At 38.0% G+C, this 24,416-nt stretch overlaps 1 protein-coding gene across 1 annotated transcript in view; it reads left to right on the top strand.

Moving 5' to 3' along the window:
• snap25a (synaptosome associated protein 25a) overlaps positions 1-24,205 on the top strand; it is a 39,693-nt gene extending 15,488 nt beyond the window's left edge. Inside the window, exons 2-8 of the mRNA XM_072362494.1 lie at positions 1,395-1,537; positions 2,843-2,884; positions 7,649-7,697; positions 12,058-12,175; positions 17,442-17,561; positions 20,619-20,763; positions 22,601-24,205. Coding sequence (XP_072218595.1) covers positions 1,466-1,537; positions 2,843-2,884; positions 7,649-7,697; positions 12,058-12,175; positions 17,442-17,561; positions 20,619-20,763; positions 22,601-22,669 — 615 coding nt within the window. The 5' untranslated portion in view covers positions 1,395-1,465 and the 3' untranslated portion in view covers positions 22,670-24,205. The remainder of the gene's footprint in view (positions 1-1,394; positions 1,538-2,842; positions 2,885-7,648; positions 7,698-12,057; positions 12,176-17,441; positions 17,562-20,618; positions 20,764-22,600) is intronic.
• Positions 24,206-24,416: the final 211 nt, after the last annotated feature.

Genomic DNA, 24,416 nt, shown 5'->3' with positions numbered 1-24,416 from the left:
GGAAAATGTTGTTTTCCACAACAAAATGTATTTTAATGGTGTATTTGAACACAAACCATGATATTTTCCGACTTTACCCACGTAGTGATAAACCAGCAGCTTCATGGTTGGACTGAACAAAAGTCATATGCTTAAAAAATTGATGTTTATACCTCTCCTTTATTCTGACCTCTATATGTTGTCCGTGCTTTGTTTTAGTTTTTTTCTCTAACGCAGAACTGTAGAATTATGTTTTCTTGTGCCACTTTATTACTGGTGCAGATTAATTCAATTACCACAGCAGAAGGTTAACTGACATGATGTAGCTGTAGAGTAGTTCCCCATGCATTAGAAAGTGATAGGAAAGACGTATCTTGTGCATTGAAAACTGATACAAATGGATCTTGACCAAGCATCAGTATGTGGCAAACTGGCAATGAGAAAGTGTTGAATATGCTGAGAGTCTACAAGGGTACAGATGTTTGACTGGCGTTGTGTGGGGTTTGTAAAAAAATAAGCAACCTGTTGCTGAGAGCACTGAGAGGGAAACAAAGCATTATTGTCTTGGGCCATGAAACAATGGGCTGAAAGTTGCTATATACATTTTACATGCAAGGGTGGGCTATGACCTCCAAAACAATTAACTAACAACCTTTACTGAGACACTGTTTGTTGATTCTCAGTGCTACTGTCACATTAATTTATTTTATGTGCTTACAAACTTTGTATAAACATTGATGCTAACTTGTAAGGATATCTTGCAGACATATCCACTGATAAATTCTAACTCCTCTGACACATGACAAATTGTTTTATGATCATCTTTTGTGTTAGCTCCAAGTAATCATTCATCTGCAGATGCCCAATACTTGATATACATCATGTACATGCCTCTCATGATGTACAACATAGAAGAAAGGCTCCCAACTACAGAGCCAACAGGCTGTTTATGTTTCTCTGTGGCTAATCCTCCAAATCCCTCTCTGTCTGGCGCTAACATTCCTCTGCAAGCATCAGTTGCCTGTTTGCTTCTCATTTACTCCCCAACAAACGAACAATTTAGGGAACAACAGCTTGCAACCGGGCATTTTGGTTTTATATGTTTTATGATATGATTTTTATAAATATGATTATATTTGTGTGTAAACTGCTTTCCTGTTGCTGTATCAACTGTGCTAACAGTTCAGGCAGGTATGAAGAACATATCACACAAGTTTAATGTTGTGGCTTTGGATCTCGGATATGTTTGTTGCTTTTGTATTTTGCTTTTTGTATCATGACAAATTACCCTTGTAATACCCAAAGTACCCTCTGTCCATTTCGCTGAGAATGTAAATGCCTCAGAGGACTCAGTCATGTGCACTGCTGCGTCCAGCTATCCATGCTCAAAGCTTTACGTTTTGCCTGTCTTCCAGCTCACCCCTATTCCCATTAGGATCTTCTCTTCCCTGTTGGAGACCTTCTCCACCCCCCACATCCAGCAGCCATGGCAGATGACGCAGATATGCGCAATGAGCTGTCAGACATGCAGCAACGCGCTGACCAGCTGGCTGATGAGGTGAGAACAACATACCACTGTTCGACTTATGACTGAAAGCACAAATGTATGTATCACTCACAGAGTTGAATGCATTAGTATGTATATGTGTGCATGTGATTGAGCCAATATCTGCATACTGTAACACCCTGAGTGTTTGTTGGCGTGCACTTTGTAAATCAGTGCACATAGGACAAATGGTACACTCCTAAGTGAGTTCTGTACAAAGCTGACTGTTTCTGTTTATGAATTCGTCTGTGTGCTTGTGACTGTGTGAAAGTGTGTTTCATCAGTGGTTAAACAGAGAGATAAAGTCTCTGTTATGGCCCAGAGCAGATCAGTCCAGACCCCCCCCCCAGCTTTATGTATGACTCACAGTGGTACAGCTGAACAGAATATTAAACACACACTCACACGCATGCATGAACATAGGGCATGCACAAAATGGCGGCGCTGGGATAACAGTTTCTGTTGCACTGACTTACACAAGTCTTTCAATCAGCACACTGACGGCAGCAGCTCAGTTAGAAAAAACATATGGAAAGAGTGCAAAAAAGAGGCAAAGGAAGTGAAAAAAATGACTTGCTGCTTCAAGAATGGCTGCTCCGTGCAAGATCTGATTACTTACTGAAGCTCTATTCTACAACCAATCCCAATGAGCAGCTCGCAGATCAAAGCAAAGCTCTGTCACTGTAAGAAGAATGAAATATCACAGTCCCTGCTTCTTTATTCTGGAGCCTTCTTGGAGAGGTTGGGACTTGCAGTTATATACCTATCACTGCACGGGCTAACACTAGACTTTGTGAGAGAGGGGGATCAAAGCCTGCTTTTATTACAAAAGTGTAGCTATTTCTATCAGCAGAGCTGCAACATTCTTTGATACATCACTTATGAGTTACTAGAGCCACACCAGCTTGTAAGCTGTTTAGTTTTGAACCAAAATACTGTGTGGCAGAAAATCACTGTTTTGACTGATAGTATGAAACTCCTCAGAAAAAATTCACTGTTACTTCTGATCATTTTCAGTAACCAGGTCAGATGTACTCATTTCTGAGAATGCAATAAGTTGATCTCTGAGTTGATGTTAAGTTAAGGGCAGTTAAGGCTCGATATTGATAATTTTTGTGATGATTGTTTAGTTTGACTCCACTTTGACTCCACAGACACATTCACTTATACTTCAAATAAAGAGCTGATGGAGGCTTGTGTTTCAGCTTTTATTTTGCAGTTTGAAGAAAATGTCTACATTTCTTAATGACTGAGATGGTTTGAAGCTGTCATGTAATCTCAAATGGACACTTACAGTATTCTTTATTTCCCATGCAGTCACTGGAGAGCACCCGTCGTATGCTGCAGTTGGTGGAGGAGGTAAGACAAACCCCAAATACTGCCCCTCATTATTTCTAAAAGTTTAATTAACACCTCATCGTGATAGTGATGACATTTGGGACAAAATAAGTGAAAAACATTGTGATACTGAAAGTCTATCAAGTCTGAGATACATTTAAAACATGAAAGAGGTTTTTATTTTGACAGAGAAGATGGGACTGAACCTCCATAGACAAGATGCTTAACATTTTACGAATTACAGTACATTTTTAGTGTGGAAATGACAAAGCCAGCTTTGTTGAGTTAGTTTTAACACAATGCCGTCATTGTGCTTGTTTTCCAGCAAGGAAAACCATGCTATTTGCAAGAGCTTAAGCAAACAAGAGAAAGAGAATAGTCTGTGTGTACTCATGTAGTGTGGACAGTATAAGCTCCTTTTTACAGTATGTAGATACATGTTTGAACCACAGTAAGTCTTGGATGTGTAATTCTATCTCTATGCAACAAAGCAGATGTTTCAGCTCTGCTGCATGAAGAAAGACTGTTGTGATTCACTGTCTCACACAGATATGGATACAGAAGTCAGTGATTGACTCAGCTGATGGAAAATAACTTCCTTTGAGTCAGAACACAAAAAGAAACACATATAGGAATTATCGGACATTGTGGGAAATATCCTGTATGGATACAAGCTAATTAGAGGACTGATGCCATTAAAATGTTTGTGCTTTAAATAGAAATATTAAACACAAAACATGTTTCTTCACAAGAGTTTAAGCACATTTTAAAGTTTATTCCTAACATTTCAGTTGTTTTTTTTCTGCAGGGAAGGGGAATTAGTTATTGTTATTACAAACTCTTTCTCAAATGGGCCCATTTTTCTGTATTCCTTTGCTTCAATTGTTTACCCAAGCATATACCACCCACTGTTTTATGGCTACAGCTTTAGTATATGATGAAAAGACAGGGGAACTGTACATTTTTTCATAGATAACTCTTGGTTTTAAAACCATGTCACCACCCCTCTACGAATACTTGCAAATGACTTCTTGATTGCTAGGCAGACACCAAGCTTATTGGTCAGTCAATGGGGTGTTGATCACCTTTCTGGTAAATGAAATTACTCATTTGATCTAAATCCAAGATTTTGCTTTAATTAAGACAGCATTCATGTAAGTGTTCAGATCCATTAGTGCTGTCATCATGAGTTAACCGAATGATAGCATGAATAGAACATTAAAGGAAATGACCAGACTTCAGATGCACGTGCACACACACAAGCAGTCACGGTAGATTTTTATTCGCTCTCATAACACTTATGTTGAGAAGTGAGACTGTGATAAGCTGAAAGTGAGCATCGCAAACAAGCAGACAGATGGATGAAAAGACAGTAAAAGAGTGTGTGAGGGAAAGAGTAGCCCTGAGCAGCTGGGGATGAGGGTGGCTGACAAATACCCAGTGCAGCTCTCAAGGTCATATTGATCATCAGTCGAGACATGTTTCACAGTACAACTCCACCCTACAACTATATTCCAGGCAGTGCGAAGGAGAAGGGGGAGGAGTGAGTGGGGAAAGTTTACAGCTCCTTCAGGGTGAGGGATGGTCAGAGCTATGCAGTATAGGGAGAATGCGAGAGAAGGGAGGCTGATACAGAGTAAATACAAATCATATTAAAAAATTCTCACAAAAAGTCTACAAACGCCATCAGCCTCTGCTGTAGAAATCATGAAGTGAGAAAATGGAGGAAATGAGCAAGATACATCAGTTTTATGCTAATGTGGAGCTGGAATTCCCTTCATGGTAGAAATACTGTCAGTGGCATTTATGATATTATACAGGATTTCAGATCAAACTTAGGAAGATGATGTGTCACCAAAACAGTAGCTCCAGCAACAATATCAAATATGCATTGTAATAATTATTTATTAATAGAAATTAGTTTCTTATTAATAAAACTTCAATCCTCCAAGCTAACACACACACACACACACACGCTTTATCTACAGTTAAAGGTAGGTTTTAGCTATAAAAGTATCCACTTTATCTAAGTCATTCTACGGTTAGCTCATGTCAGCTGCTAAGCTAACCAGATATCTTGCTCCTTTTACAAACCCAGTAAATACCCACAGAACAATTCCTCTGCAAGCTTAATGTTCTATTTAGTAGTATTTAGAAATGTGATACAGTTCTGTTACGAAACTCATAGGACATAAAATCATGCCAAGTGTCTTTTGTGTAATGTTACTGACAAACAGATGGACAGAAAATTTATAAAAAAGAAAGAAAAAAATATTCACCTTTGAAAAGAGATAAAGTGCAGACAAAAATAAACCTAAACCCTTAACAAGTCATCTTTTTTCAAAGAAAAAAACTCAACTCAATATCAATTGAAATAGAGGAAAGCTTTACAGCCCATCTGTACCACCAGCTTCAAAAGAAGTTGCGTTGAACCATCCCTAGTCCTTTGTGGGATCATAACTGATTATCAGTGGGTTTCCCCAGGGATGTATCTCAACTATTTTTGGATTTCTTTTGGAGGCTTACAGAGTTACAAATATATCCATACACCAGTATACTTATTTCTCTCTCTTGCCTCTCAAACATCAATGTGATTTTCCTCCCAAACTGCTGAGAAAGCAGGGTGCATGAAAGTGTCTGGTGCATTATATTCGTGCAGCCTTGCAGGCTTCACGTGGTGTGGCTGTTTACACCACACTAATCTTTTTTTGCCTTTTCGGTGGAGCCAGGTGCAGTTGAGCTGTATTTCTAAGAGGTAGAGAGGAAGAACAGTTAGGTATAAGAAAGTTTCATTATGTCATAAACTGATACTTGCTCAAATATACTAATTTGTTCCTGCAGGACTACAGGGTATGGCAAAAAAAATGTTCAATAAGCTTTAGAGAAAGCAGGGTTTGCTATGTGCGTCGCTCAGAGATACAAATAGATTAAAATGCATGGAACACATTTTTTATTCTGTATCTAACATTTTGGGGGGAATTCATTCATTTTCGTGACAAGAATTAGCAAAGAAAACTAATTTGGTTTGCTTTGTAGATGTAATTACAAAAATAACTGAAACATCTGATTTACATAAAAATGTATCCTTTGTTGTGGCACTTGAGATTTAGCTCTGGTGCACCCTACCTCTGTCAGTGATCATTGAAATGCCTATACAACTGACATGAGTTTGCTTGTGTCTGACAGCTCTGGACATTATCAAGAAGACACAGACCTGTCTGTATAAGCACTCGCAATCCATGATGTATCCCAGAATGAAAACAAACCATGAATACTAAAGAATTGTCTGTTAGATTGTGAAACAGGATCATGCTTTCATGCTCAACTCTGATGTTTTGCCTTTTTTTATTACCTGATTTATTTTGTTTGGCTAGTCACATTATTTTTTATGTGACTTGTCTGTGGACAGATCACAAATCTTAGATGACTCACAATGACAACGGCGAAGTTCTGTTTTCTGCCCCACTGAAGTAAATATTGAGGCGTTTGTGGTGAATTTGTGAGCAGAAGATGTTAAGAACAAGGACAAAGATCATGTTTTTTTTTGCTGAGACGTGGCTGCTACTTCAGAGAACTGTGTGAATGTAGAGTTAGATCCTGGCATGGTAGGACTGAGATGTTGTTGAATAGTACAGTGAGGGTAAAGTCATCTGGGGTTATCTCGAGAAAAACCATTGAGGAGCAGCATGATAACTTATGCATCTCACCATCAGAATCAAAGCTGCTCCATTCTCCAGAGTAGCCAGCAAATCTTTGCCAGCATCCAGAGATTCCAAGCAACTCTAAGGTTTGTGATGTGCTCTATCGTGGGCTTCATCAATTTTTTGTATTTGCTGTCTAGTTCTACCTGCACAAGACAGAGGGAAGTGTTGCACTGAGCACTTAAAGCTCAATATTTTTAAAAATCCTACCTGTGTCCAATTCAGGATGAATTTAAAAGGAGTAGATTCCAATTTTTGGGAAGTGAAAAAATATCAGATTTCATGTAACCTGTAATATTCAAATTGTAAAATATCAGACTTTGATCGATTATGAGAGAAAAATTTGATTTTGGTCACGTTGGGTGGCAACATTTCAACAGCATTCAAAGTGCTTGGTAGGCAGTAGTATTCATTACTCTAAAATGAAAACGCTGGGAACCACCAACATAGTGCATGAATCTATTGACGCACGCTATCAGAGATGAGAGTAAATAGAATGACTCAGAGTTCTTTTTGTGGAAACATCACTAAGAATTTCAGGTGTTTATGGCAGCACGGCGAAACAAACTAAATTTTTCACTTACAGGTGCATGGCAGGCTGTTACGGCACTTAAACAACTCTCAAACAAAAAAATCCTATTTTGTCACAACAGTCAATCATGTCTGCGGAAAACTAGGCACTGATTATCACCACACCATTACCATCCCCAGCATCATCCTGTGGGAATGTTTTTTAATTTATTTTATTTTGTGACGGACTGAGACACTAATTAGGATGCGGGGGAGATGGATGGAGAGAAATATAGTGCAGCACAGAACAAAACTGTGGGACTGTGGTGAAGGTTTACATTTCAACAAGAAAACTATTCTTAAAATGATGCTCCTGAGCATGTTTGAGCTGATCCTTTTTGCTGAGAAATATGGGAAAGACCTTGGAGAAAATGATATGCCAAGTTTAAGGCATCAGAACGGTGAAAAGAAAAATTGATAAGGAAAGCTCATATTTCTCAGGTGCCACATTATTGACTTCTATTTCTCCACCCCCTACCCACATCTTTTTCTCCTGGTTGTCTCCGGGGTATAGAGCAAAGATGCCGGCATCAGGACTCTGGTTATGTTGGACGAGCAAGGAGGTAAGTCCACAAGAAGAGTGATGGCAAATTTAGTCACAGCATATTGGTGTAATACCTGAACTATTTACATTGAACAAAATTGGCATAAAAAGTATTATTATTAATAGTAGTATTAGTAGCAGAACCACAAGTGAAAATATTATTTGTAGTTCGCAATATTGGTGTTAAATGTATGATATCAAAACACTTGTGAAATCTTTAATTGTTTCATATGCAAATGCTTGTTTTCATTTAAATGCATTTCCAAACTAATTATTGTTTTTTCTCTCAGATTTTTTTTTAAACATCAATTTCAGATTTGGGTTTTAATTTAATGCATGTTTTTATATTGGTGAAGGGTGTAAGATTACTTTTTCTTTCTTTCAGCTTCCTTTAACATTTGTTTCCTTTGGCTAACATTTTTCTGTTGAATTTGCCTAAATGCTTTAATTTGCCACCAGGATTTATAATTTCTATCATTTTCTTTTTTTTTTTTCCCTATCTCAGAAAGGCAGCGAAAGAAATCTCAAAAGTGCCAAAACATTGACAGATCCCATGAAGAGTATCTAAAGCCAGCCACTGCAGTAAAAAAAAAAGAAAAAAAACCCACAGCTCAACACTGATCACAGCTGAGTTTAGATGTGTGTTCCTGTAATAGTTGGTGGCATTGTAACGTCGAAGCTGTTCTCTGATTAACTGTGTTGAAAGCTTTGCCAAGATTACTGAACAAAAAATGCACTGGAGCAAAAATACCTTTGGCTTTAAGGCTCTGGTCAATGATCACCTATGAAATTGTTATACAAAGAATTACGCCAAATTGTCTTCAGCCTTCTCTTAGCATTTTTGTCTAATTGCTCATAGAGAACCAAGTGTTCAGACATGTCTGAGAACTGTAGAAGTGGAAATGAAAGGTGGTATAAAAGAAACGATCGATTTAGCTGGTAATGACAAAATATTCAGCCACTCGTCTCTCAACCCATATACTGATTTGTAAAATCCCTGGTTGCATATTAACATTGAATAATATTACTGATGGTGTACACCATTAAACAGTTAATATGGTGGTAAAAAGAATTATGAAAAGGACTCTGTGCTCCACAGGACTCCTGGGAGAACAAGGGCGCTCAGCTCCTTCATTGACTGTAAGGCATGCATGCCAGTTCACAAATTCTTCATGAGGAGAACATTAACTGCACCAACACAGCTGTTCACTCATGGGTACACAAGCTCTGTCCCTCCTGTGACCATCCTTTTACGCATTCATCCTTTGTGTCCCCAGAGCTAGTTAATAATAATACTCAAAAAAAAAAAAAAAATTGCAATGGCTCATTGAACACACATGCGACTGGAACCCTGAGCTGAACTCCAAACTCACATTACTGACTTTGATGCAAGCAGAAGTAGTTAATGGTGGAGACAGTCATGGCTCATAGCAGTTTGCTTCTGGTGAAATCAAATCTAAACTTTGAATTTTCTTTACATGTACAAGTACATCTTGCTCAATTCCTCGACTGCACTTCACTGTAGTATTCCTAATTCAACTGATCCTTTATTATTGAACATGTTAACAAAAATGCATGTCAACCGGGGATTTAACAAATCTGTGAAGGTCAATTAACTAATTTCTGAATCAGCTCCATATATAACCGTGCCATATCCTTTCACACTCTGCCTGTACTGTATTTTCCCTAATCACAGTCAAGATAGAAATGCTTTGTGCTGTGGAATAGTCACCAACACACCATCCACCACATCAGCATGACAAAGGACCTAACACTCACAAACAAGAATGCAGTCATATCTAAAATCCTGAACATTATACTGAACATTTTCAAAGCCAGGCGGAAAACTGCAGGCAGATTTAAGGAAAGACATGAGTTTTACTGATTCCATGATGGCAAAAAATTCCCTTAAAATAAAAAGAAATGGTATGTCCATCATGCTCATGTCTTGACCCACAATCCTTCAAGGCTATGTAGCTGCTGATATCTATATATTTATTTACACATGTTTTGTGACTGTTAGGGCATGGTCAGAACAGAGGACACGTTACATCACATAGTTTTGTTTTCTCATTAAATATATTGATATTAACTGACAAGAATTAACTGAATTGGATGCAATTCTGTATGACAAAGAAGAGCAGCTTTTCTTTGGTTTTCCATCCAAAATGATTCATAAGTGGGAAAAGATCTTACCTTAAATGGCTTTAAATGAGATTTCTTTGCTTTGTTCTTGTGAAATTTAAAGATAATAAACATGGCTGTAAAGCAATTTAGCACAAGGAAAAAATCTCTTCTTGTCTGACTTTGACAATTAGCCTGTATTAAAAAAATCAAACATGGAAATTGTTTAGCATATTTAGAGATACATATATTTGTTTTTGTTTTTTTTGAGGGAGAGAATTGAATGGGAAAATTGATACCACCCATATGTTTGTACAGGTAGTAAGCTTAGATTAACTAAGATATGAAGCAGAGGAAAGAGACTCTCTCTTTCCATAGCCAAGAAACTTTGCCAGCCAGTTCAGTCAAAGCTAACCAAAAACAGAAGACTCAAAATGACAAATTTTCGTTTTAGAGAAAATACAGGGTTGTTCCCTCCAAAATTCCAGTCAAAACCTAAAATGGATACATTGAATTTTTTGAAGCTGTGGGAAGTACGTATGATCAGTCTGTAAGTCGGCTTACATGACACTGATAAAAAAATTGATTATTGTGTTAGTCCAACCAAAACCAGGCTTATTTCGTTTATTTTGTCAGACCCCTAAACGTGTCAGAAATTGTGAATGAAAATCAGCCAAATAAAACTGTCAAATCATGGCCACTTCAGCATTTCCTGACTGTTGCTCTGCTCTAATAAAATCCTGAATTTAAAATTGCAGCGTCATCTGACAATATCATCATTCCAGTAACTTATTGCTTTGCCTAAACTTGCATGTTCGATCATCTCCCACAGAGAAAGTTAGAAGTTCCAGAATGCCTTGAACAGTTCACATAGTCCACAGCATCGGACATACTTTGGTCAATAAATTTATTCTCGTCATGGGCAGACTGGAACAAAGGAGAGTACTCCAATTAAATAGAAAGGTTGAACTCAAACTATTACTTGACTCAGCTATGTATTTAACTGTGTTTAACTTAGTGTTTAACCTGCACCAGATACCAATCAGTTTGGAGACTTAATGAGGAACTTGAAGGGATCCAAGCTAAAAGCTACTCAAGTTGGGACCACTAAAGAGCAAATTTTCAGCATCTTTCACCAACATTTGATAGTGGTTTGAGTGAATGTGAATAACAATAATAATAATAATAATGGTAATCTATATAGCGCCTTTCAAAGAACCCAAGGTATATAAATGTATAAAATTCACTGTATATAGCATTTGCTCAAACCACCATAAAGATTATTGATGTTTGAGCTGTTTTAGATGGCAAAATCTGTTATTTTATGAGATCTTGTTAGCTTAACTTCCTTGCCAGAATTCCTCCCTCTTCAAACTGAGAGCACTCTGACTGTGGGTAAAAATTGACTGCTCATAAGTATATCACACAATCTCACTTGAAAAACCTAAATATCCTTTTAAGACAAGTTAAATTGGTGCTGGTAGGCAGATGCTGCTCTAGTTGGACAGAGTAAGATTTCAGGTGTTTCCAGTTTTGATTCTAAGCTAAGCTAAAAGGCTGCCATGAGAAGCATAATATTTGACAGTCGTATGATCTGTTTCTTTGTCTTCCTGTTCTTCAACATCAGTGTTGTAAAATTTCAGTTTTCAAATGAATCTATCAAATAGACAGTGTCTCCCAATCATTTTATGATTCAAAATTCCCTTAAGTGGCCTGTAAATTATATCTAATATTGGACCACACCATAGAAACTTTGTCCAGGGTTTGTCTATCACCTAGACTCTCATACACATATACATGTACAAATACACACACATGCACAAATGCACACACATCTCAGTTGCTGCTCATCATAACTCATATTTCTGTCAATCAGTCAATGAAATTCATTCCACTACTGTCATCCCTTTGTCCTGACCAGAGCAACTCGATCGTGTTGAAGATGGCATGAACCATATCAACCAAGACATGAAGGAAGCCGAGAAAAATTTAAAAGATTTAGGGAAATGCTGTGGGCTTTTCATATGTCCATGTAACAAGTAGGTACTGACAATGTGCCCCAAAGGTTCTTTACATATGTGGTGGCGTCCAGTTTTTCCTTTTTTTTTTGTTTACTTTCTTTCGTCATAGTGAATGTCTGAAGTTGTTGTCTTCTCTCCTTTGTCCTCTCTTTATCTCTCTCTTTCTCTCCTCCTCTTCCTCTCTCTCTTCTTGTGCTTCGTTCTGTGGGGGATAAATGACTTGTGTTTAATCAGAGCAACTGGAGCGCATCGAGGAGGGAATGGACCAAATCAATAAGGACATGAAGGATGCAGAAAAGAATTTGAACGATCTAGGGAAATTCTGTGGTCTTTGCTCCTGTCCATGTAACAAGTAGGTGCTGCTTGCCTGCCTGCCTGCCTGCCGTTCAAAAATTAGACTAAATAACTAAGAAAGCAAAAATAACCGAGGAAGAAGTGACATCATGATGGCCATCAGCCAATAGTCCACTCCGCTCCAGCTCCAAATAAACACTGACTTTGGACCACTTATATGCATGCAAGGTGGACACGGGGAGATAACTTTATTTAAAACACTTTTATATCTCATAACATTTAAAACTCAAAGAAATAGTGCACTTAAAGTCGAACTGAAATTTGAATTATTTCAAGAAGAACAGTAACTTTATTGGATTTATTGGGGGGTGACATTTGACTCAGTTGAGCGGTAAAACTACTAATAGACACACTCAGTATGTCTCCTCAAACGAAGTACGTACTTTTATAAATTAGCTATAGATTAAAGTACCCAGTTTCACCGACTAAAGTAATTAAGAAACAATTTACCTGGCTACAAATAGATACCATGTTGAGCAGTAAGTTGGACATTTTTACAGCTATGTATTCCCTTATTTTCGTAAAGGAGATCCCTTGTGGTTTACTCTCTGTTACTGTACTTGCTTCTCCTTCTTTGTATTTTTTCTGTTCTGGGTCAAAGCCTGGAGCAAGAACTATGGATCAAGTGCTGAACGCCTAGGCCAACCTGAACCCTATTTAACGTATACATCCAGGACAGGTCTGTTAGTCCGACTTTGTAAAAGATATTTAGTGCAGTCTCAGTTGGACTAACATGAGCATTTGATTTTTTTTGTGTAAACTTGCTGGCTGTTGAATGAAGGGATGACTCTTTGGTATTATTCCCATTTTCTTCACATAGCTCACATTGCATTGGTAAAGTCAGACCCCTACATTTTCTGTCCTTTTACAGACATGTACATGGACCGATTGGGCTTTTAAGTTTGTATAAACTTGTAAACTGATAGTCAGGAAGTTAGGCTAACTAGTTCCATCTAGTGCTTTCCAATATATACTTTAATTCCCACGATTTGCTTTTTTCCCCCTCCATTTGTTTGTGTAATGATAACAAATTAATCACGCATTAAGCATAAGTGGAAAAATGTGAAGTGAAAGTGTTGTGAGAGGAGGTAATTAGCTAGTCTTTTTTTCTTTTGACAGCAGTCTTTTCAAACAACAATGAGGCTTTTTTTTAATATATTTTCAAGTAGTCCAGAAACTTTTCTCAACCACTTCTACCATTCACTCAGCTATGTCCCGAATTGGTGCTGCCTACTCCATCATTAAGCTTACTTAGTCTATCACCTCTGACAAAGCATTCATTGCTGGCTGATGTAACATCTATTGCTAGCGGTGTATCAGCACAGCATTGCCATCACAAACACCAGATTTACTCCAGAATGCACAGCAGGACACAGATTCAACTGTTACTTGCAATTATCATTGTGTGAACACATTTGATGAGGGTGAGGGCTTTAATTTATCAATGTTCATTATATGTAAAAATCCCACACACTATTTTTTTTTCTTTTCAGAATGTATGAGCGCCATTAAATAACGTGCCAAAGGTATATAGTATATTCCAAATTTTTTTCTTTCTTTCTCAGAATAGGGATTTTTCATTTCAGTTCGACTTTAAAGCAAAATTAGATTGAGTTGATATCCATACATTTTCTGGAGATGACTGCGGTCACATGCAGTAGCCTTGGGGTCTTGTTGTGGCTTCACCACTAGATTGGCTTCCAGACATAAAGAATCCATAATTTGTAGCTCCACAACTGTTATGTATCCCAATGCCCATCAGTCTCAACAATCCCTACGTGATTGGCCTTGAGAAGCTCCACAATTAATTCAGAGTACCACCTGTGTAATTAACCATCAGACATATACAAATAAAGTGGTTAAATCTAAATCCTATTGAGCAAAGCTTTAAAAAATAGAAAAAAAGGAGAGAAAAAAACATCCTCCACTTGCTATTTTTAAGCTCTCCTCCACTCAACCAAGGCCATGGTTCATCAATAAGTGCCTCTGTTAATGCCTGTCTACTAAGTGCCCTTCTCCAAGTGCCCTATTCTCTGAGCGTCCACTTCTCCAAACAGCTTTATAATGGGAATCTTTTAAATGCAGGTATGCCCATTGTAGAAGTCCCACTTGTTGCATTTGTATTGATTCTTTGTGAAAGCGATTTCTTTTGTTCTTTTCACCATTATTGATATGGGGCTGTGGAACGACGGGATTTCTACAATGATATCACTGCAGCTGTTGGCATTTCTTAACTTTAAACCCATTTACAGTAGATTTAACCTTAAGCTCTTGGGTCAACACAGCTCAATGTGTTGACTTTAGCTGGAAATTTTGCGATCTTGGTCTCAAAATGACTTTGGCCAGCCTGGTCCAGGACTGTTTGACACTTCTCCTCATCTGCATGTCTTCTACCACCACCACACCGCTCTAACATCCAGTAGATCCTCACCTTTTTGCAGGCAACAAGACCTTTTTGTTTAACCCCCTGAATACCCCCTTCCCTACCAGCATTTTTTAACCACTGAGTGCCAATAACATGGAATGACTTGCGAGCATGACCCTTGGAATGCTCATACATGCATGACGATACAACTCATAACAGCAATGCAACACATAATGATGTTAAAATGATGCTGATGTTAACAATGAAGATGATGTTGATAATGATGATGATAACATTTTTATGTGTCAGTTACTTTGAGCCATGCTTCTGGTTTTGTCAATAGGTAATGAATAGCAGATAGTCTAAAAATGTCATTATTTACCAAAGGCTAAAACAATCTAAATGTCCATCTTGCATTTGTGAACAGCAAATTGTGGTAAACCATGCCAAAATCATAAATATCAAGAAGGTTGCAGCTTTCATTTTATAGACCAATCTAAAAGCACAGTGAGAAAAAGATGTTAAATGAAAAAAGGAAAGATAGAAGAGAAAAGAGGAATATTTTAAGACAAAATTGTCAAATGCTTAAAGCAATGCAAAACAGCAAAAAAGAGACCAAAATGACAATATGACTTGATCTGTGATGGAGACAGGAGTCAGGTATTTTCAGGGAAATTGTCATCTTTGTTATATGAAATCAGTATATCATGCCACTATGCATACACGACTTGGCACCATTGTCTTTACATGGCATCGTGTGGTGATCCAAGCCATTGTCACCTTGTTTTTCCCCCTTGGTACTGCTGCAGTTTCTCTGCAGTGCCAACTCTCCTGCAGAGCACTGTGCTAAATTAGCCTTTATTCTGCACTGGTTGCTCAACATTACTGTTTGCCAAGCTTCTTCTCCCGCAGGGAACTCACTCACATGTAGGTCAGCCATATCAGATAGTGGCCTGATAGCCTGCTGGGACATTGACTCCAACTGATTGAACACATAGAAGGACGTTAGAATTAAATAAACAGCATATTTTTGTCGAAATTTGCTGCTCTGCTGTTTACTGAATGTCTTAATCCTTTCAGCGTGCTTGCTGTCTATCAGAATAAGCTGACTCCAGATATTTTTGGTGCTTAATGCCTTCTTAATCTGGCAGCCTGTATGCCACTGACTGGGGGATGACTAAACTTGCAAGTCACTCATGCAATAAATTAGATAGAATGAGTTTAGTTTCACCACAGGGTTCGCAACTCACAAAATCTAATGAAATCACCTAAGGTCAGTCACAGCAAACCTGATTAGAGATATGCATTATATCTGTTCTGAGACAGCAGGAAAGTAAATTGTGAAGAAAAGTGATGAGAGAGAAAAGGAGGTGGAAAAAGAAGATGTGTAATAAAAAAGAAGAAAGAAGAGCAGAGAGGCAAAAAAAAAGTAAACAGACACAAAGAAAAGGAACTCAGACATGGTAAATGTGTGTGTTTACCACAATGTTGTGTGTCAGCAGGGACAGGGAGCTAAGCGAAGCCTTGCCTCAGTCCATTTCTATTAATAAAAGTAGTGTAGGAGGCTGAGCCATCACTGATACAGCTAGAACCCATCGTTACAGCACTCTGAGCTTAGACTAAACTCAGAAACTGAAACTATAACAAAGGTAAAGAAATGACCGATGTTGCTGAATAGATGAAGAAGAAGTCTTTTAGAATCTGTTAGCTACCTTCTCATAAAAAGTGCCTTATATGATGAAACAACAACTAAAGAGATAAAAATAAATTCCATGTAACTCACCCCCATCCACTCTATTCCCAACAGTGTTATGCCAAAGCTGATGCTGAATCTGATGATGTGAGATTTGACAAGCAGAGTGGGGTGACATTTACAAAGCTGTGCAGCTGAGCTGCGATTGCAAAGCATGTTAGCACAGCTGTATTTGTCAGTACATATTCTGTTTCAGATGGAAGCAGATATGATCTTTATTTAAGGGGGATGTGTTACCATCAAACGCCTTATCACACCACTCACTCCTCTCCCTCACTGCCTAGCACTCCAGATTTACCTCAGCTGTGAACCTGGAAGGAATATGGTGCCATTTGAAATAATAAAGCCAAGTGTGAGGTTAAGGGTTGGGGCGTGTTACAGAAGGTCTGGAAACTGCTAAACATGGTGTTATTCTCTACTGACTTCCTCCAGTTTCTTGTTTTGTTTCCTTTTGTCGTATTTTGCAGTTTGTTCTCAGCACTGATTGTTGTCCCTTCTAACAATGTGCCAGTCCTGTACTCTGTGTTGTGTGTCTGTCAAAGGCTTGTTTCTTCTCTGTTTAACTGTGGGAGTGGGATGGAGTATATCGATGTAACACTATCCAAAGAAAGAAAGAAAGAAAGAAAGAAAGAAAGAAAGAAAGAAAGAAAGAAAGAAAGAAAGAAAGAAAGAAAGAAAGAAAGAAAGAAAGAAAGAAAGAAAGAAAGAAAGATGTATTTAGATACATGTGTAGATGATACCGAAGCAACAGATATGGCACTTCTGTAGAACACAAGGTTTGCTTGATTCCAAACAATATGTTATATGACTTTAATATCTAACATCATGCACATTACTGCTGTGTTATAAGAGAATGAGTTTGTACCTACTAAACCCAATCTACCAACCAGTCCATGCCTGCTATGCTTTGCTTGACTTACTCTAGTTATTTATGTGCTGGATGCATGAAACCAATTAACAACTTTGTGTCAGCTGATCATGCTACATGATGATTGATAGCAAAATGTTGCAATGCCTCAAACCCAGGGCTCTCTTTGTAGATTTGTCTAACGGGAAGCCAGTCTGGTTGAGGTAAATGATTTATCGCTCTGTCAAACTGTCGAGTAACTGTCTCTCCTCGCCGTCCGCGTTGCTCCCGAAATCCAGGATGAAGAGCGGCGCCAGCAAGGCCTGGGGGAACAACCAAGATGGGGTGGTGGCCAGCCAGCCTGCCCGCGTGGTGGATGAGCGTGAACAGATGGCCATCAGTGGAGGCTTCATCCGCAGGTAAGACTGGAGCTTGAGGTTTTTGTACCATAACACCTAAAGTCATTCTAGTAGATCCGTACCACAGGTTGAAGGAAAGAGGCAGATGTATACACATCAGAAAGACGTAGCCACCAATTTGGTGGTGTTGAAGACATTTTTTCATTTGGATTGAAGGGAAAGTTGGGGATCAGGGTACTTTACCAACATGCAATCTAGACTTTAATCAAAAGATGCATTCTGGCAAACAGCACCCAGAACTAAAATGCTCTGAGGGACATTTTTTTCCAGGAGCTAAAAGATTATTTCTGCCCCTGGGTGTGTTGCATTTCCACTGGGCTCTAAGGTTCGAGGTAGATTAGGCAAATAAGTCAGCTGAATCTGTTCCTCCAACCCAACTGTCCTCTATTATTGCTCTACATCTGCCTCAGTTGCCTACCGTAGTGGTGGCATTACCCTGCAGTTCAGCTCACACAGCATGTAAGGAAGTGCACTTCAGCTGGATTGACTCAAAGTCTGTCTGTGTTACACATTACACCTTTTGCGTGTTTTTGTATGTTAGGGTATAACCAAGTAAAAAAACAGATTATCATTTCATCATTTAAATTTAAATGCTAACTCACAATCTGATCTTTCAACTGAAACAATTCACTGCCAAGGCACAACAAAATTACCCTGGTTCCTGGAAAAAGTTCTTGTGGTGGAAATACGGCCAAAATATGCTAAGCCATGTTGGTCCTATATTAATGGAAAATGTATTAGTTTCTTGATAAACGATTGAGATGCTTATATTTCCCTATGTCTGTTCTTTGTTGCTGGCGTGTATTCACATCTTGTGATAGATATCAGAAGTCACAAAGTCAAGTAAATGGCATAAATCAGATAGCAGCAAGACAGTGTGGCTCATTGGATGGAGAGATTGCCCACCCCCTGGAAGCTCACAAGGTTTTTATAGTCTATGTTCAATAACCAGATTTCCCACATTACTTCCTGTGTGATCCTCAGTTGTAAGTTGCTTTGGATAAAAGCATCTGCTAAATGAATAATTGTAAATATGCACATTAGAGCTGCTTGTCAGTATCCTCTTGTTGTCTACAGACAGCTGACCAAAAATAGCAGTCAGATTTCAGTGTGGTATTTAATTCAGTTCGATTTAGTTCAATTCAATTCAGTTTTATTTGTATAGCGCAAAATCACAACAAATGTCATCTCAAGGCACTTCATAGAAATGGTCTCACTAAAATCAATTTCTAAAAAAAGAATAATTCAGTACCTGGGGTTTGGATGTTAAATCAGTTTGAATATGCATTTAAGCAAATCCAAAAATGTCAATCACTTTATTCATCACTGGACACTGGTCTTCAGCAGCTTTAAGGAGTTTGTTCGTGAGTTGAGAATTTTGCACAAGAAGTCCTTTGTTAAAACTTAAGGTTGGAGAGTTTCCAGATGTTAACTGGGAGGCTAAATGCGTTCCCTTTTTTGGCTAGAATACACACAGGCTTTTACTTGTGTATTGTATACATGTATATACAATTACGAGTATTTAAGTTAAAATGGGGCTGTACGGTGATGTGTTGGGTAGCACCGTCCCCTCACAGTGAGAGGGTTCCAGGTTCAACAGCTGGGCCTTTCTGTGGGGAGTTTGCATGTTCTCTCCGGGTACTCCCACTGTCCAAACAGGTTAATTGGAGTCTCGAAAATTTTCCTTAGGAGTGAGTGTGAGTGTGTGTGGTTGTTTGTCTATGTGTGGTCCTGTGATGGACTGGCAACCTGTTCAGGGTGTACCCTGCCTCTCGCCCGATGACCTCTGGGATAGGCTCCAGCTCCCCCGCAACCCGACCGACGGATTAAGCAGATCTAGAAAATGTATGTATGAATGGATGGATGTTAAAATGCAGACACAATATCAGGCGAAAGATGGAAATATATAAAAATATATTTTTTTAAAAGATAACCAGCTCACTGACCAGAAAGAGACTAAATTTAGTTGACTGCCTTTTAATACTCTGGAAAAATATATTGACTTCATTCATTGTGAATGGGGTCCATTAGAGCCAAAGAACAGATGTGAGTTGCACATGAGGTGAGACTTTTGTTAGAGTCAGGATAAGGAGGAAAGTTAGATCACGCTAATGTAATTCACATCTTGGCATGCATATTAGGCAGCTTTTAACATCCTATAGAAACAGGTTATATGATTACTATGGTTTTAATGCGCAATCACAACACCCGAAGTTATACAGAACCTTGGACTTTAAAAAGATAACTACATGTTTTGCTCAGCAAAAAGTCTTCTTAACGTTACCCGACATGCAAACATAAGGCAGAGAGGAATCCAACAGAGAGGAGAACAATAGATTCTGTTGCCTGTTTGTCTTAATACTATAATAAAAAAACTATAGAATATGTGTCATTTAGATGAGAGTATGACATTCAGTACTAATAGTCTTTTTTTGTCATAGCACTCATAAAATCATGTTATGCTTTGTGCTACTATGTTTCATGAGCAAAAGGATTTGTTTCCTGATGCTGGTGATCACTAGTTTCTATTGGAATCATTATGATATAAAAGAAAAAAGTGTTTGTGTCATCTTATTCCTCATTTTAAACACAAATTCATAATGAGTCTCTACTGTTTATTTGATCTTCACCTAACACTGAAACAGTCTTTGGAACTCTGTAAATGAATACTGGGTGTCAGCTAATATATTTAATATTGTGGTGTTTCTGTAGTCCAATCTATGTTTCCCATTCAAGCTTTCGTTTTCCAATAAAATCTTTATTATATTGTACATTCAGAAACGTGTACTGATATATGGCATTAAAAATAAATTAATCATCAATTATAGAAGTACATACATATGATATCATAAGTACTTATACAGGTGAAAATTCAAAAGAATAACAGAGCAGTGAAATCTTGCAGTCTCCTTGTGTCAGGAGGGTCTGGGGCCAGCCTCTCATCCTCCGAGGATAATAGGTGAAATACAGACGAGAACGTTTGCAACAGCAAAATGTGTGGCCTGGTCCGGTTCATGCAGAATTTGCAATATTTTAATCTAACCTCACTGTGTTTAGGGTAACAGACGATGCCCGGGAAAATGAGATGGACGAGAACCTGGAACAGGTGGGTGGCATTATCGGAAACCTGCGCCACATGGCCCTGGACATGGGCAATGAGATCGACACCCAGAACCGCCAGATCGACAGGATCATGGAGAAGGTATGCGCACTTTTTCAGGCTTTGCACTCTGCATGTGAAAGCCTGAATATACTTCAGCCATAACTTTATATTAAGGATTCATTATTTGTCAGTATAAAAAAAATTCAACTTAATCTTTCAACTAATTATTTTTCAAATATGATCTTGCCAAGCAATGATTCAATTTTGCCATTGCCAGCATTAGTCTTCATGCTGGCTCCAGGCCAAGTCACCTTTGAAAATGTTATTGATTGTAATAAGTGTCACATGCAGGTTTTTTGATACTTAGGTTATGTATCCCCTTCTGCCTCCCAGATGTTTGGCCAGTATGGCTTTTTATTAGTCTCAAAACAGAACATGTATATGTGATACAATCATACAAACCAGCATCTTTCATAAACTATCCTCACTTGAGAGTATTTCCACCTCATGGGGAGACCGAAGAGAAAAAGAATCGCAACTTTTAACTACAGACTGACATTTCCCCCTAATAGGGAAATACAACGAGCCATATTAGCGGTCTGAAAAGCATGATCATGAGGCTTCCTCTTAGCCCTAAAAGCAGGGGGCTGCAATGAGCACATGATCACTCTTCAGGTGGATTTCAGATCATTTGGAGGAATAGAGAATGGCTAATGTAAAGCATTACACTTGTCAACAAAAGACTTGAATTTTGTTACATGTACAAACAGGAGCAAGCAGCAATACTGCTAGCATTACTTGCAATACTGGTACTTCTACCACCACCTCTATGACAACTACTGCTAAAACTGATTTCTATTTTTTGTACAGTCATCACAACTGTTTAACTATTTCAACCACTACTACTATTACTACTGCAGCTTTTATTATTACTGTTACAGAGTACTATAAGAAACCCTGGCCAAAACAGTAATGCTAAGGCCTCCAACTATTTGTATTAACTAATAATAATGATGATGTAAGTATTACAAGCACAACCTTTTTACATTTAGCTACAAGTTTTACCACAACAACCACTACTGAAATCTTCTAATGTAATTCAAATCTTGTCATGCATATAACGCAGCTTTTAACATCCTATAGAAACAGGTTATATGATTACTATGGTTTTAATGTGCAATCACAACACCCAAAGTTTATAGTGGTGCAAAACTTCAACCATGACAGTACTTATACTGTCTATACAATTGGTATAGTATTGGTACCAACGAAACCTACTAGACTTCTGTGTCGAATCAGACTTAATATGAATAAAATTATTGTTAAAAAAAAGAGGACGTTAGCCACTGTCTCTACCTCCAAAAGAACAACACTGACCACCTTCTACATAACATCGTCTTGAAACAACGAAGCGTGATTGGTATGAGGTTTCTTCAACTACGATGTCACACAGAGAGATACAGGAGGTCATTTCTGCCAGCTGCAAGAATGCTACATAAATTAAGCTTATCATGATTGTTAAAAAAAAAGAAAAGAAATTACTTGAACAAAATTATCCCTTTGGGATAAATTAAGTATATTCTCATTTATTTTTTTTATTTAATTTTGTTTTCATTTGATTTCCAAAGACTGAATTCGACCTCCAAGTGTTTGGTGAATTGTTTCGAAAGGCAGGGACAACTGCTTGCTTATCACAGCTCTGTTTTGGGGGACTGCGTATGTGCAGCGATCCAGATGTGCTTTTTTGCTTGTTTTTCAGGTTCACAATTTATTAAAGAACTTATTTACTTAATTTACTTCAAATCTGGGAGGAACAATGGAAGCCCATCCACTTCTACACTGTTTGCAAAGTTTTTTATTTTGTTTTGGGGTTTTTTTTGTTAAAAAGTATAATCACACTGATGTTCTTGTCCTTCTTCTTCCTCTTCTACCTCAGGCCGATTCCAACAAGACCAGGATTGACGAGGCCAACCAGCGTGCCACAAAGATGCTGGGCAGTGGCTAAACGCCCTGACGCCCAGAGTATGATCTTCCTGGCATCCTGCGCCACACATCGACAGGCGCTGACATGCTTTCATCATGGTATTGACCTTCTAGGTTTGCACACATGCACATATCACCTCCCCTTCCCATTGTAAATGTTGTTCTGTGTGTTGTCTGTCAAGCTTTTTCAAGATGATTGTCCTCGTAAAAAGATGATTTCTTATACTCCGTATATCATTCTTTCCAAAGGTTGTATATAGTGCTGACTTGATGGATCTCTAGCTCACTTGTGTTTTTATTCTCTTTATCAACACAAACACACACAAGCACACACACGTATATATATGTATATATATATATATATATGTATAAACATATATATATGTATACATATATATATTACACTGCTCTGGATGACAAGTATATAATAGGAATGCTGAACAAGCTGTTTGTTTTATTCTTTTCCTTTTCAGTATCTCAGTATCGTCTTTGTAAAACTGTGTCATACCATTTAGGCTACTGTCATGCTCCTTATTTTGATGTTGTGACGACAAGAAAGAGAGAGGACGGATGGAAAAAAAACCTTGTTTAAGATTTACTGAGCAATGGTACAGCTGAACGAGATTGCAAAGAGCACTTACAATCAAAAGGCGGTCGTTAATACATTTTTCTTCATTGCAATCATACTGAGTTACTGTTTAGACAATGTGCAAGTAGACTCTCTGTAGCTGTATTAGACATTGCATTCCAAGTGATGTGAATTGTGTGTTCTCTGCATGACAAATGGTAGATTTTAGTCTTATAAATAAAACTTGTCTGAAAAATATATATAAAAAATGATAACATGGCAGTAGCAAAATGACAAAACGCATGCTCAGTATTAGGACACAGTTGATCGTTCCATACTCCTGCAAGTTTGCAATAGTGCCACTCTTTCCGTCTCGATATATTTACCGACTGTGACCATCTTGTTGTACAATAATGCAAAAGGGATCAAAAAAGTGAGAAGGTTGAAAAAAATTGAGGACCTGGGGTTATATTGCAAAAAAAAATAAAAAATGAAAAAAATGACCTGTTTTCTAATGATTATGCAGTTTAGTGATGAAGATGTTGATTATGTGATGAAAGATGAGGACTGGTTGTGTTCTGTAACATAGGTTTTGGATGCTCTGAAAAAAAATGATTAAATAAAAGTTTGCAATGTAAAGCAAAGACGCATATTTCTGAGAGACCTTACTTTTATAAGAAGACTGTATCTGTAAGTTTATTCTCCCTGATAGTATTGAATAACAATACCTATACCATGAAACAAAAAATACAAACAAAAGGGTTTTTTGTTGCTTCTGTACTTTAGAGCTATGCACACCAAATCGCCAAAATGTTGAGTTGTTACAGTAAGGTGATTAAATACCTAAACCTGAATGACACAATAGGTTAAACTGTGAGATTGATGTCCTCAACGCATGTAATATTAAAGACTCCCTCTCTGTATCCTGTCAGTGTGTGAAGTGGTGGACATTTTGTAGCTAGCTGAATTGATTAAAAGTAATAAACCCTAGTTGCACCTGTGTCTGTCTTTATTGCTCAGAGGCTTTTGTCTCTTACTTAAAGGGGAGCATATCCAAAGAGTACCTCTTTAGGTATATGTACCTCTAGAACATTGCTGATGTAGCAGACAGTCCACCAAATGTCCCAGCTTTACCTGAAAAAACAAGAAGTAGAAGTCTTATTTTAAAAAAAAATCATAATGAATACACTGACAGTCAAGG

This window comes from Leuresthes tenuis, unplaced genomic scaffold (genome assembly GCF_036924035.1).
Source record: "Leuresthes tenuis unplaced genomic scaffold, fLeuTen1.0.hap1 SCAF_13, whole genome shotgun sequence".
NCBI lineage: Eukaryota > Metazoa > Chordata > Actinopteri > Atheriniformes > Atherinopsidae > Leuresthes > Leuresthes tenuis.
Note: the sequence above shows the minus strand (reverse complement) of the source record. Positions and strands in the feature narration are given on the sequence as shown.